The sequence below is a fragment of the Hemibagrus wyckioides genome, linkage group LG09, assembly GCF_019097595.1.
Source record: "Hemibagrus wyckioides isolate EC202008001 linkage group LG09, SWU_Hwy_1.0, whole genome shotgun sequence".
Lineage (NCBI taxonomy): Eukaryota > Metazoa > Chordata > Actinopteri > Siluriformes > Bagridae > Hemibagrus > Hemibagrus wyckioides.
Genome location: NC_080718.1, coordinates 14153094 through 14169111, shown reverse-complemented (window position 1 = coordinate 14169111; position 16018 = coordinate 14153094). Strand labels below are relative to the sequence as shown.

General features: G+C 37.2%; 2 protein-coding genes across 8 annotated transcripts in view; one reads left to right on the top strand and one right to left on the bottom strand.

Moving 5' to 3' along the window:
• The first annotated feature begins 1498 nt into the window (after positions 1–1498).
• On the top strand, positions 1499–9554 carry pax9 (paired box 9). The gene is made up of 4 exons (XM_058399999.1): positions 1499–1864; positions 2462–3094; positions 5042–5181; positions 8556–9554. Exons 1-4 carry the CDS (start codon positions 1861–1863, stop codon positions 8808–8810), a joined length of 1032 nt encoding a protein of 343 aa, XP_058255982.1. The 5' UTR covers positions 1499–1860; the 3' UTR covers positions 8811–9554.
• A 1981-nt stretch (positions 9555–11535) lies between these two features.
• Positions 11536–16018, bottom strand: part of slc25a21 (solute carrier family 25 member 21) — a 77938-nt gene continuing 73455 nt past the window's right edge. For 3 of the 7 annotated variants that reach the window (XM_058399803.1, XM_058399801.1, XM_058399804.1), the window contains 3 exons: positions 15445–15626; positions 14008–14060; positions 11537–13911 (listed from right to left, as the gene is read on the bottom strand). In XM_058399803.1, the coding sequence (XP_058255786.1) occupies positions 13850–13911; positions 14008–14060; positions 15445–15626 (297 nt within the window). In that variant the 3' untranslated portion in view covers positions 11537–13849. Of the gene's footprint in view, positions 13912–14007; positions 14061–15444; positions 15627–16018 lie in introns of all 7 variants that reach the window. The other 4 variants (XM_058399806.1, XM_058399807.1, XM_058399805.1 and 1 more) reach the window with 3 other exon arrangements.

Below are 16018 nucleotides of genomic sequence, written 5' to 3'. Positions count from 1 at the left end.
TATACACACTATGCATATATTATTATTATAGTTATATAACTATAACGGTTTAAACAACATCAGTAATAATAATAATAATAATAATACATATGCAAAAGTAAATGATTGATATTTTGTATTTTTGAACAGTACGAAAACTTCTTGTTTTAAAATAAAAGTTTTCTGCAAACATTAAAAATAAAGACAGCCTGCTGTCAATCTTATATGCTTCTCTGCGCTCCACTACCGGTGACTGCAGCTTTAATTTCCCTTAACTATTCATGCAAATTAATCTCTATAATAACATAAACGTTTAAAAAACTAAGATGTTTAAGACGGTGTTCAGAGGCCTAAGATCAGTGTCATTTAAATAACTAAATTAATGCATTATTTCTATCTTGAGGCTCACGTTTCGTAAAACGAAAGCAAGCTTATGAGGCAAGTCTAATCTTCCTATTATGTTCACTATTTCACTCATTTTAGAAGAGCAACATAAATCGTGGAACTTGCCCAGCCTAAAAGTATACACAGCATAGTGTGTGTTTCCCCTCAACGCTTCTAAGAGAGAAACGCTTAAAACTATTTTAAGACCGCATAAAGTGATGGTTAAAACAGCACTCATTTAGCACAATAAAGGCAGATAATTGAAAAACGTTTTAAAAAAACATTAAAGAGGAATCAAATATGTTAAGGTATACCCGTCTGTGCTGACTAGAGCGTAAAGTGACCCGTGTAGCAGAAAAAAAGACCTGCTTAGACGGGAAAGAACAAATCAAACAGCGATAGAAGCCCGTGAAAATGTTCCCTTGGGTAAACAGGAAACAGTGATACAAATGACTCACGAGCATCTTATGCTCCCTATGCAAAGACTGTCAGACTGTTCAAATAGACCCAAGTGCAAGCGAACAATAGCCATCTACACCTGACACCAGGGCCTCAGATAGACCTCTAAACTGCTTCATGATCTGTCAGAAAGAAAAAGAGTGGCTCTGACCAAAACAGGAAACAAACAATATCAAACTGAAATAAATACACTGCATTTGCGTTACACACACGAACTGTCTAACGAAACTTTTTTAGGTGCAGGAACATTGTTTCATATTGTGATAGCCTAATAAAAATTGTTAATAGAAATGGAAATAATTATTTTGCATAAGAATAACCAACAAACACAATTCTGTCAGTCATGTCTAAGGTGACAGTTTATAGCTTCAGACGATTTCTTAAAAGTAAATTATATAGAATTTGACAGATAGCATCTGTTGTCCGGGGTTTTCATAATCCTACTTTGTTCAACTAAAGTTCAATGAATTTAAGTATAAACCTTCAATAATTTCGATGAATGTCAATTCAAAAGACAAATGTCAAATTTCTTGCTTTTTTAAATCCATATTTATATACCTGTGTATATTCCTGTGTGTCTTAAAATTCTTTCAGTCACTCTCTAATTTATGTCACCTTTAAAAATGCTCCTAAAACAGAATTATATCTCTTACAATTTTCGAAGTCGCTGAACAAATTCGAAACGCTGCATTGTTTCCAGCTGAAAGGGAGAAAACTCTCAGCATTGAGCCGGCTTGTCATGTCAAACTTTTTAAGCCAATAGCTGAGCAGTATAGTGTAAAGACTAGTGGTGATTGGACGGCTTGTCCTTGCTTGGGAGAAAAGTTTGGAAGGCCGTCCCATCATAGCCGCGGATTAAGCCTGTCGTCCTTGCCATCAGGAAACACAACGAGAACACAACGAGAACTATCGCTATCGCATCTGCGTCAGCCGATCGATTCTTCCCCGATTCGACTGCAGGCCTATAGAGACCTAAACTGGAACCGAGGCTGTTCATCATTGTTGGGGTTTCTGTTTGTCATCGGAGGCGTACACGCAATGGGTAAGAACAAGAGTGTGCCTTTTCCCTCCTGAATACGGAGTCTTTGTAAACAATCCGTCCAAGATTAGTGTCATGAGATGGAGTCTTTAGATCGCATGATGTGCTGAAGTGATTCACTTTCACAGTACCAGTGAAATGGCGTTTTTCCCGTAGAATTACTCACGCGCTCACTGGTTTAGTGTTCCTACGAGGGCGGTACTAGTATATGAATGTGCTATGTGCTTGATTTCGGGCAAACACATCACATTGATCATTATAAGCAATGAGTTGGAATACGTTGCAGAATGTTTTAAATACGCGTATTGTAAACGCACTCCTGCATTAGACCATGCGAAATTAAACTTACCCCCAATTTTTTACGCCTTTACTGTCGGCTATGATGTGATGTAAAACATAGGTGGAGATGGGACTGCGTTATACCTTACACAAGTTGTGGTTAGGTTGGAAATTCAAGGCCTCTATTTAAGGTTTAATGAGTCCTTAGATTTGACCGTTTACTTTTCGCATCGCAAAGGTAATTTCATCCCCCGTTTAACGCATTGTGCGCTTCGATAAGCGCTTAAACACTGAACACTTTTTGGTTCCTTTTCTTTCCAGAACCAGCCTTTGGGGAGGTGAACCAGCTCGGCGGTGTGTTTGTAAACGGAAGACCGCTACCCAACGCCATCCGCCTCAGGATTGTAGAGCTGGCACAGCTGGGAATCAGGCCGTGTGATATCAGCAGGCAGCTGCGGGTATCTCATGGCTGTGTGAGCAAGATTCTGGCCCGCTACAACGAGACCGGCTCCATTCTGCCAGGCGCTATCGGCGGCAGCAAGCCGCGAGTCACCACCCCTACCGTAGTCAAACACATTAGGACTTACAAGCAGCGGGACCCGGGCATTTTCGCCTGGGAGATTCGGGACAGACTGCTGGCCGACGGCGTGTGTGACAAATTCAATCTGCCCTCAGTCAGCTCGATTAGCCGGATCCTGCGCAACAAGATCGGGAATCTGTCGCAGCAGAGCCAGTATGAGCCGAGCAAGCAGACTTCTCACCCTCAGCCGCAGCCCACGCTGCCCTATAACCACTTATACTCTTATCCAACTCCGATCGGAGCAACAGGGACTAAAGTACCAACTCCCCCTGGCATGGCTGCTCTTCCGGGACATATGGCTATGCACAGAATATGGCCCTCTTCTCATTCTGTCACAGATATACTTGGCATTCGATCAATAACGGAGCAGCAAAGTAAGCATACTCTCAGTTTTTGGTAATGGAAACTACTTTTTATTGCCTCACTTAACTTAATGTGTGTGTGTTGTGTGTGTGTGTGTGTGTGCGTGTGTGTGTGTGTGTGTGTGTTCATTCGGAAATTTGGTTAGCAGAGAACAGATTATAAAAGTTACAAAATATAGCCTTCATTGTCTTAACAGCACTATAACACTGTTTAAATAAAATGTCGCACAGAAGATAGCTTATATGAAAACGAGGCAAATTATATCGGAAAATGGCATGGTGATTATTTTTAAATACGTGCAGTCGTAAAGAAATACTTCAGTTCAGTTTCATTTATTTGACTGCTTTAAAACAAATGACCGAATGGTATACAATACTATAATAATCAGGTAAACGAAGAGTCAAACGACTGAGAGAAAAGCAGAAATCAAATGTGGTGTTTGAATCTGACATAATTAAAAAACTGAGACTACACTGCTTGTTTGAGATTTTTTTAAATCAACTTCAAGTATTCATAGAGGTATAATATATTCAGATATATGTCACAGCACATTACAGTCATGACAATGTTTTTGAGCTATATAATTATAATAATTATTATTATTTTTAAAAGTAGCATACCCGGCCTCTCAAACATAAATCTATGAATTCGTGAGAGGCAAAAATAACCGAGGTGAATCTAGCTATGATTTTTTGCAAATCGATATTTTGACTCAGGAGAGAACAGGTCTGTGAAATGTAGCTACTGTCTCGGGTCTCTTGTGATTACAGAAGCATGCCCGTCTTCCCAAAGGCCGCAGCCCAGGTAGCTCACATTTAATCAATCTAATCAGCACGACTCTTTTCAAAGGCGACGCAGATATTCGTCCCGAACAAGAAATACCAGCGAGGAATGTGTTCTCAAAGGCAGACTTTATAAACAATTTATGCGTTTCTAAATGATTCGCAGATGTTTGCGGCAGGTTCTGAAAGCTGGAGTAAAGTATAATATACACTATGTGGAGTGAGACGTTTTAGTACTGAGTTTACTGCAGCTCCATAACGCAGTCCATTTATTAATGAATGTAACGAATTAAAAAAGAAAATCCAAATCATAACAAATAAACCTTGGAGCGACATAAGAGATATAGAGAAATAGATTTTATCAATTAGAGCACAGACCAATATATGACTGTACACACACACACACACACACACACACACACACACACGCACACACACACACACACACAACAGCAAACTGCAGAATCCTCAGTTCTGAATTAACACCTACGGTGTTGAATTAACACCTACAGCGTTCATTTTTGTGTGTCCATCTGGAATTGTATAAACACTGCAGGTGTTAATGAAACACATTTTTGTCTGTCTTAATTGCTGTAAAATAATAAGAATACACTGACCTCGCGAGGGGGAGACGACAAAACACTCTAACTATACTCTCCCCCTTCTCGTGTTACAGCCCTGGTGGCCTTCCTTTTCCAATTTCAACCTTTAGAAGGCATGTATAATATAATATCCATCACGGACAAAACTAAAGCGTTTAGAGTAAATCTAATTTGGCCTCACAGGAAGAAGCTCAGTAAATGTTCCTGGTCATTACACGAAAGAAGCGCCTTATATTTCCAGTATGCTGCAAGCAAGGTTTGACCAGCGCACCACACACACACACACACACACACACACACACACACACCACACACGCAGTCCACAATAGCACTGTTATTAGGGCTATTTCCATTAATCAGAACACAATATTTAGTTATTTATATCAACCAAGTTTAAATGACCCTGTGCCCAGTGCAGAAATGGTAAAACACCGAAACGACTTTTTCTCTAAGATCAGCGGCCTGGTGATAGAGGGACTGGGAGGCTATAAGCTGGAGATGAAGCTGTTCTGCTGGGGCTCACGTGTGTCGTCTCTCACTGCCATCTTCCTTGTCTGTGTTTTGCCCCCTTCAGTTAGTGACAGTGCGCTCTTTCCCAGCACCAAACTAGAAGAATGGAGCGCTATAAGCAGGAGTAATTTCTCGTCAGCGAGCTCTCCATTAGTCAATGGCGTGGATAAGCCTCACTTAGAAGCTGACGCGAAATACTCACAGGTAAAAATAAATAAATAAGAACATCCTATAAATAATTAATCCTCCTTTTAAAGTGAAAGGAAGAATAAAAGGCGTTTGAAAAAAGTAGGTCATTTATATCAGTATTCACTACTAACTACAGACAGAAATTGCAGTGTGTGTGCGTGTGTGTGTGTGTGTTGGGGTGGTGGGTGGCTAGGTGTTTGGGGTCGATATGTGTGAAGTTATGTGCGTCTTCTCTATGACCTAAAGGAGAGACCTTGACCCAGACATGGGTACTGTGCTTTAAACACCTTTATTATTATTATTATTATTATTATTATTATTATTATTATTATTATTATTATTATTATTATTATTATTATTTCTTAATTTAACTCCCACGCATTAACATATGACATGGGCTGCTACATAAAATAGGCATATGACGACTTAGCCTGATTACTTTCAATCCTAATCTCTATAATGTTTAAATGTATTTTAATACAGTCTAATCTTAATGTTTAATCTAATATATTCTTGTGATTAATTGTGTATGTCACATCACATTTTCACAACATATTAAATAACCCTGGCTAACTTATGCATTTAAGGATTTAATATATTCCTTAATTTAAACAAAACAAATATATTTATTTCTATTAGACTGTTAAAAAGGGCATATTGCATACATATTCAGATAGGGTTTGATAAATCAGTAACTGAACATGAAATTACACTGGGCGTCTGGTGAATTTTAATGAACATCCAATAAAGATGAAAGCATTCGAGTTGCTAAAATGGCTATATATTTATAATAATCATAGCATGCAGACTGTCTCGTGTTAAATAGTGCATAAACGCTGTCTTGATTTATCATTTTAATATAAATGAACTCACTGAAAGCCGAGCACTCCAATATTCACTGAAAGTGATTTTTGTAAATCGGCTTCCATAGCTCTTTACTCTAAAGAGATGTGTTTCTTCTCGAGCTCTGTTTGTCAGTTGTTCCACAACGTTAAACCAAGCCGTGCGCGCGCGCGCGCGCGCACACACACACACACACAACAAAAATGATGGCGACGTTTTAAAACAAAACCCTTGTTTTAAAAACGTTTTTCCAAACGTCTGTCATTTATTGTGTTAATATCCGTAGTACTTTTCGTATTAATGAAAACGAATCTTTCTGTGTGTGTAATTTGTGTAATTTTATATAGCAATATTTAAACATTGATTAATAAGTCCAAATGCATATGGTTAATTTTTCACAGCAATTCACTGCACAGTGTTGTTGCAGCAAGTTGCGTGTTTATGTGAGGATTTTTTCTTTTGCGCGTTTCTACCTTTGCCCAAACACTTGTTGTCTAAGTTGTATGTAAAATAATATGCTACCATTTAGTACCGCAACACAGATGGTGTATTATTTTGATAAAGGCTGTAAGTTTCTATAGCACCATGCGGCTTTGCTGTGGATTTGGATCCTATAATTATAATAATATGAATAAGAATAATCGCAAATCGATTATTATTATTATTATTATTATTATTATTATTATTATTATTATTATTATTATTATTATTATCATCAACAACAACAACAACAACAATAATAATAATAATAATAATAATAATAATAATAATAATAATAAAGCTAGAGAAGAGACGCGGGATTGATGACGTCTGTCATCGATGGGAGGAGAGAGGCACTGGAACGCCGCGAGGCTATTGATTAATCGATTATTACAGGAGATTAGAGGTTTATGTCTCGTGGAATACGACGGAATAAATCTTTATTACCGGCGCATGAGCGCTGCCTAGACTCCCAGGCCATTATGAAAAGTGACTTCAAAGTCTAATTCTTGTCTACTGCCTATAGAGTTATGCTATGCAACATTAAAAAGCTGCTAATGCCGTGTTTGGGGATATCTTTGACGATAAATGACCAGATATTACGAATAAACCTGGATAACATAAGAATGTAGAACTAAAGCCAAGGGCTCCAGAATGATCATGAAACGGAATCATTTCCGTTTAAGATTAATGTAACAAGGGGAAAAAGGTTTTTTTTTCCGGAAAAAAAACAAACAAACTAATTGATACCAGTTCTTATAAATCATTGGTTATTATTATTATTATTATTATTATTATTATTATTATTATTATTAACAACAACAACAACAACAACAACAACAACAACAACAACAACAACAACAATAATAATAACAAATATAGTATATACAGTTGTATTATTACTATATGCATTTGTATTTTTTTACCCGTTACTCTGGGCCTACATCACGTTTAGCTTCCTAAAAGCGTCGTAAGAGAGAATGTTCAGTGTGATGCTCGCTTTACCATGTAATGATGAACGTGTGCTGCCCCAAGCTTTTAGGATGCGGGTATAAACACAGCAGATTTCAGTCCTACTAATAACAGTACTAATAAAAGACCCTGAGAGCGAAAAACAGTGTATTTTGCGGATTTTCTCTCTCTTTTATTTTTTTAACATGTTTTATTATTGTTAGTATTATTAATTATTTGATCTTGTGAACTTGCTTGTCAGCTCCATGTAGTTTATTTCTTCAACCGTAACTTACGGTACTTTCAGTAGCTGTAGTTATTACCTAAGAGAAAGCAAGGCAGGTTATTTAAAACACGTTGATAATTTTGCTCATAATTTTTTATATGCTTGTGGGCTTATGCAGCAAGCCTATATGCTTGTTCTAGTGCCTGCAGGCATTTGTAGTAAGCCTATACGTATGGCTTGTATTAATTTCACGATTACATTAAGGCATTGAAAATCCCCAGAAAGTCCTCTGAGAAACGCACGTGAGGAAATAGTTGACAAGAAATTTAAGTCTAAAGCTACAGCTAGTCTAACAAAAAAACCCATCAGAATGGTTTCTGTTTTATTCTAGTTTGTTTAATTGGTGGGGTTTCCTTACATGTAGAAAGGTTGCAGTTTCATGTGGACTTATCAGTGCATGTGGGATTTCTTTTAACCAGATGTTAAATGTTGCCATCAGTGTTATAGTTTTGAAATTCATACATACATCCAGATTGCTCACTGTAGTAAGTTCTCTTTGGGCATTATTGTGTAGGTGAAAGGTGAAAAACAATTAACCAGGACTTTTGGGTACATCATGGGCATATTTGGGCATGGGCATAATTGGATGAATGATATTTCAACAGTTGAATGAGAGACCTCATAGATGCAGATATATATATTTTTATTCTTTCCGTAGAACTTCTTTTTGCCTTTCGTCATTCTTTACTCTTTCTTCTGAGTGACTTCTGGCTCAGCTCTTTTGCTGTTTACTAATTCATTCACATTTTTAAATGTTATGATAAAATGTATCTTACTGTTTGTCTGGTCACTTTCACTTATGATTCACCCTTACTCTCCACCCTCACAGATGCCGAATGGATTGCCCACAGTGAACAGCTATGTCACAGCTCACAGCATCCATCCCTACCATCCTCCCACCCAAGTGTCGCCTTACATGGGGTACAGCGGCACCACGTCGGCCTATGTGACCGGCCCCACATGGCAGCCACCCAGTGGCAGTGCTCTCTCTCCCCACAGCTGTGACATCACTGCCCCATTGGCTTTCAAGAGTATGGCAGCCACCTGGGACTCCATGCACCCAGTCACTGCCTCTGCTCTCTGATTTAGAGCAGAAGGACAGCATATGTGGGAGAGGACATCCCAGAAAAGCCATTGCTGAATGGACTAATGTCAACCCTCTGATATATTTATGAATGACTTGCCTGAGGAATCCAGCACTTCCCTGGTTTAATCCCCATAATCTCAATGTTTGCTAGTGAGAGAGAGAAAGAGTCAGTGCTAGTTCTGTCTGTCCATGGTGCAGAGGACAGTGTACTCATAGACTATGCTGCAGATCAGAGCACAATGATCCTTCCTCATCAAAAAGGATATATTACTAGCTCAACTTCAGTGATGTTCTTTCTGTGAATATATATACTGAATAAGCATTATGTAAAAGAACCGGTCAGTCTGCATTTAAGTGTTTCAGGGTGTTATAAATAACTAAAGTTGAGCTGTTTTGCTTTTGTTATTGTCACAATTTGATAAAACCATTTTTTAGGATACCAATTTCACTTCTCTTCTAATGTATGCCAGAGCTTTTGGGAGAAGTTATTACATTTATTTATTAGTCTGTATGGTACGTTGAATGCTGTGCAATTATTACACATTAATGCAAGCAGAGCCAGTGTAAGACAGTGATGCACATTCTGACACTACCAGCATTCAGTCATGCTACATTAATGACCAGTGAAGCTGCACACTTCCAAACGTTGCACAATGAATTTGAATGTATCATTATTAAATGAGACAAATGACAGACCTCAATTTATGGATTATTTTTCCAAGTGTTCCTTGCCAGATCCTTATTATCCGATTATTATTATTATTATTATTATTATTATTATTATAGTAGTAGTAGTACTATTACTATAGAATACATAATAGTATACTTTGAGTATAAAGTATGAGTATCAAACTCATATTTGTGATACTATCAAATTATTCTAAACTGAGCCAATGTGCTATATTGTCTATTTCTGGTTTTAAAGTTCAGTTTATAAGTAAATTAAATTGCAAAGCGGTAAACATTCATATTGGTCTGATGCTGGTAAGCTGATTTTATATGACAGGACAAATGTACTGACATCACTTTTGGTTTAGGTGGCCAAGTATTTCACTGTCATTGTTGCTCTCTCTGATTTGTTCCAGATATTGGCAGCTTCCATGAACCAGGGCTTTAGTTTAGATTTTTAAGCAATCACAGATCATCACTATAGACATTCAAAGTCTGAATGAAGCATTTCAGTTTTTTACAACAACTTTAAACAAACTAAACAATAGACCCTTTTTCGTGTTCTCCAGAGCACCCACACACCTGCATGTATATTTATATTGTAAACAAAAACATAAATCTGACATATAAGGGGTTTTATTATACCACATTATAACCACAAATCATAGTGCATACTAATCTATTTTGCTTTAAAAAACCCTGAAGTACATGCTTAAAACACTTTAAAATTTTAACATGACGCTGTAAAAAAGTACACATTAAACACGTGACCAATGGCAGGCAGACAAAAAACAAAAACAACAAAAAAGAAGCAAACAAACAAACATAAAAGTATCAGTATTATTTTAATTACTTGTCTTTGCCTCACACATGTGCCATCTCCCTGTGTTCCTGAATTAAAATGTAGAAAGCCAATAGCCAAGTTACAACTTACTCACATGTTGCAACAGTCCCCACATGTTGCAGTGTAAACAGCTGACCCAGTGCTGCTGCTGATTTGACTTGGAAAACACTTACACCCTGGCACCGTGGTCACGGACCGTTGCTTCAGGATCGCAGTGACCGTATATGAACCACCGAAAAAGCACCACACGTACAGTGCATCATAGCCACCACACACATTCTGGTGACGTCATTTTATTCAAAGAAGGAGCTTTGAATGCCATTTACGTGTCTGCAGGGTTTAGGGACACGGACGTTGACATTACACCTGCATGGATTTAACATACTGATTTTAGCCATGTATTCTACACACTTACACTATATATATATGTGATTAAGGATGTATAACCTTTAATGTTAATTCTCAACACTGGTTTCATTAGGCTTAAATCAGTTCTAAGTAGAAGAGAGGGAGTCTAGCTGAACATAGAAAGGAATGATTATTAATTAGTCATTAATTGACTTAAGTCATGTCTTTATGTTTTGTGGAAATTGTGAAACAAGAGAATGTCTTGTACAGCACACAGGGAATGCATGAGAGAAGATGACAGAACAAACATTTAAACTTTCATTTACCTACAATACCACCCTTAAAACACACATGAAAGACAAAGAAATACTTTGGTAAAGCATAGAAAGCAGTCATGTCACATGGTTAGCTTAATCTGACTGTGTTTGCAACAGACTTTGGGTATGGAAACATTAAGCAGGGTCTAAAACAATAGTAGAGAACATGGTGAACGTGCAAGCTTGATTTAATAATGACCATAAGCAGATTGTTTTCCCTGGTGTATTAGAAAAACATGTTCTAAACACACACAGGTGAGTTTGCGCCTCCTAGTCTGAGTGGATCCACTTATGGAAAGCACAGCCTCACTGTTCCTGCTGATTGCATTTCACACTGTTTAGTTTAAGAATGCTAAGAAAAAAGTCCAGCAACTATATACTGTCTAGTACAATCAAGTTAAAGTATAGGGTGGAGTAAAAATGATTTTTTTTAACGCTAGGAAATTTAGTCAAAATAGACATTTTAATTTCATTTAATTTATTTCAAACTAACATAAAAATAGGAACAGAAACTACAAAAGTTCTGCGTTCATTCAATTATTCAATAAATGATGATAACCGTGAGAAGTTGCTTGTTTTGGGAATTCTTAAGAATTAAATGAAGCCTTATGAAGATAGATGGAATGTTCTAGAATACAGAGACTTGAATATACAACTGAAAAGCCATGTAAGCTCATAATGAACAAGACAAACCGACAAGACAAACCAACTCTACAACATAGCATTGCAGGACAGAGCATAGCAGAGCTGCTGAGTGTCCCTGAGTTTAAACTTCTCTGGTTAAAACTAATATCACATGCCCTCTAGGAAAAAATCTGAAGTCATAGCTAATGAGCCTAGTGACTTATTGCATTATAGAACTAAAACAAATTACAGCCATTTAGCGAGACAAAAAGATACAAACTGCAGGATACTACCCATGTGTGCTGCCAGCTACAGAAACAAAGAGCCGCAGCTGTTGCCTTTTCCAGCATGACCATCTCTGATGCATACACAAAGCTAGTTGGAAAAGAAAGTAAAATGGACAGGACTGAATGACACACAAATAGGGAGACCATGGTATTTTTAGTAAGGGTACAAGACTTTTTACTACTTAAAAGATTTATTTTGGCTTCAAGTCTTCTCCAGAGGGAAAATGTAATTTCAGACAGCTTACTTTAGAACATCTGTATAGCGCTATATTAGGAATCAAATATGCAGGATAATACAATAACTTTTAAAAGATTTAAAAGGTTTTAAAACAGATAGAAATGCCACATAAAAAAGAAAGGCATTAAAATGTTACTATTGTTGGTGTTATAGATAATAACATTAGAATGAAAATAAAACATATATCAAAATGAAATTTGCAGAAACACCATTAACATTTCTATTAAAATTTTGGTCTTGGGTCTTCATGTGCCTATAGTCCTTCTTGTGTATAAGGCACAGACGTTGAGTGGGTGGAGAGCAAAGTTGGACAGAGCAAAAGTGTCCATTCATTTGTCAACATATGTGCATTTCATGGTTTTGTTATTTTAACTTGAGCTGAGTTATGCTGCATCAGCCTGTAGGCTAGAGGAGCTGACTGACAGCCTGTTCTTAGCTCCAACAGCTGTGATGGCTGACAGGCATCCACAAAGTATCGTCAGCAAGGTTTCTGAGAGGAGACGGAAAGGACGAAAGTAGAACCTAAATGAATGATTACTAGTATTGGCATGATAAAGTTCCACATACAGACTCATTATAAAAGGAAATAAAAGAGAGGAGCTAAATGGCATTGCTTTTGGAGCTGATCATATGCCTGTCAATATGTATCAGTACTTTTCTGTATGAATATATGAAGTTTCAATATGAAACTTAAAGTAATCTATTATCCTGAGTTTATTCACATTTTGAAGGCAGTTTTGTTTCTAAGCTTAATTATTTTGAAATGTTTTACAGTGAAGATTTCCCCTTGTCCCCTGATACTTTCACTCCTTCTCTGTGCACACATTAAGCAGACACAATATTAGGACTCACATTTGATTTATATGCAATTGATCGATGACAGAGTTTTAAACATAATTAAAAAATGTTATTAAAAATGATTTAAAAAGTCCTACATTCACAAATACTAACATTGTGAAATAAACTATTCAAATATCATTTACGTGATAGATCCAAAAAATGCAATATTCAGTAAAATAGTTTGAATTCAGTATGCATATAACTGCTATCAATTTTATCACACTAAGATCTATGCAAATGCTACATATCACAAAAAGTCTTACAATGACTCAATATTTCTTATAAACTGCAAGCAATCATGGAAAAAGGAAATATGACATACATTTTGCCTGATTCATGTTTCACAAGAAGTGCCTTGATACACAGAAACGAGTATTGACTTGTGGTAAATACTGAATTATCACTAACCATCTGATACAACATCTAAACATGCAGTACTGCTGAGCTCAACTCCACCCTCATCAGTATGCAAGCTAAAAGTGATTTTTTTTGGTGGTGTTCCATCGGAGAGGAAATGAGCTTCCAATAGAAAGAGACAGGAGTCTTAAGCTTGTTTTAATGTAAGCTGAATCTGATCCCATTTCCTGCTAGTGGTGAGTGTAAAAGACTGCGGTCTTTGTTTGGGCGTGAAGCACTGCTGTGGTTACTTGGTCAAACTTCCCTTGACATCCTTGCATCACAGATAAGAATACCTTATGATATGTAAAGACATACAAAATGTAGGTCAGGGCCAATCCTTGTCTGAACTTTCTATTTAGCCATTTATTATTTTTTCAATCTTAGAACACACTGTCATGATTTTGACAGCTGATGCATGAATATACTTGTGACCTACAGAGTGAAATTTGTCTGCTGCTTGACAGCTTTTATCACCAGTTTCTTTGTAGCCAGCCGGAGACATATTCATACACTAGCAGCATGACAGCACCTCCTACACACAGCAAACCACATGGCATGAGAATCAATCAACACAACACAAGATATTATAGCAAAATGAATTCTGTATTATTCACTGTTTTTAGATTACCTGGTCCAAGTCTCATGATCTTGGGAATTAGTCCTTTGTATAATGCAAGATATCTATAGACACAAAAATCAGAGACAATCTGTGTAAAAAACTTTGCTTTAGAAATTAACATGTAATTAAAAAAAATCAATAATACTTAGAAATATATAATGAGATCTAGTACAAGGCTAGTTCTAGTTCAATTACCTTCAAACACTTAGCATTTAATTTAAGCCAAATAAGTACTGAGTCAATAAAGAATACGATATTTCCAGATTAATCCACACGCACTCTCTCTCTCTCTCTCTCTCATATATATATATATATATATATATATATATATAATTTCAATGTATTCAATGCATTGTTCTAAACCCTAGTAATAGGAAAAAGAATTATGCATGCCCCCCGTAGTGCTTAAGCAGATACAGAACCCTAAAATCTGGCCGTGTTGTGTACCTGCCCCTAATGTGTTCAAGCTGATCTTTGGCTTGGGGTCGCCACTCTCCGTGTCCCAGCCTCTGTCCCCTGCCTCTGCTGGCGTTAATAAGGCTCGAGCCACTTCCTCCCTGCCCCGCTGTCTGATTAAACTGACCTGTCGAGCGCCGTGTGCCTCGTTAGGACCTGCATAACGACGTCTCCCATAGGGACCACTAATTAGCTAGGACTGTGTTGTGTTAGAGGGTTGGACAAAATAGGGTAGAGGGGGTACCCTCTCAGCACCCCAAAGCTCAAATGGCTACACTTAGTGGCTCAGTCACACACACAGAAATCAACACACACACACACATACATACATACAACCCCACCTTAACCCAGGCCCCAACTGATCTAATAAGAAGTAGTCTGCCAGTCTCCATGAGCAAAGTAAAAGGAGCAAATCACGATCCTGAAAGCTCATAAAAGCAACAAATTCACTTGCAAGCCAGTCAGCCGGAAGATATTCTGCATCTACTAAAGCAGTGACACTCAGGACCTCAGACAAACACAATGACTACTAATTCATTACTATGTTCTTCAAGTGCAACAAATGGTGCTGCATATCAACATGTATAAACTGTATGTTAAAAATATGCTAGTAAGGCCCAAGTGATGAAAAAAGCACAAATTTCCCCAGTATTCATGAAACTGAAAAGCAAATATCTAGCAAAACTTGAACGTGAACTTTGGCCAGATACTGCTAGGTGTTGTTAGTAGAGAAATACCCATATCTCACATGACTTTAATATTTAGTGTATAAACAAAAGTTGCTTTTTTCTGCTTCACTGACTTGCAGTGAGGTTCACAATAAGGTCAAATGTGAGAAGTTGAAAAATAAAATAAATTAAGACCTAACGGTGTAAAAATAGAATCCTAATGCAGACAATAATAACAAAGATACCTCAGGAAAATGATTTATTTATTAATTTATTGATTCATTTAGAAGCAAATTGATCTGCAGTGATTGATAGAGCTCACCCTTCTTCCCGGTATACCAGAGTCATAGTCTGGAAACAGCTCCTGTACTTTATCTCCCCTGGAACTGGCTGGGGACCCTGGATACGGCTCTTAGCCACGTCAAAGGGGATGTTCACACAGGATGAGATAGTTCCTGACAGCAAACCTATAGTAAACTTTCTCATAAACTCCAGACGAGGATCCTTTCAGAGAGAAATGAAAAAGGAGATACTGGGTAGGATCTATATTTAAAGCAGAAGAGCAAGATAGGCAAGATAGAAGAACTAGAGCACAAAAGATCAGTTTCATTTCAGTATGCGGTTCTTGAGCATTTGTGGCAGGGAATTCTGGAGCAATTGCAGGTTTGTTAAGATATTGTTTTGGAAAGTTTAACATGATTCTAGTGTTTGTGTAGAAAATGAGATTTCAGAGCTAAATTTCAAAAACATAAACCAGGAATATAGAACACAAAACAGCTGCCCACTAAAGTATGTAGTGGTTGGCCTTTTATATTTCTAAGTTTGACGTTATCATCATTTTAAAATATACAGACCAGCAAATGTGAAATCATTTCATTTCATTCCTTATATGTCTG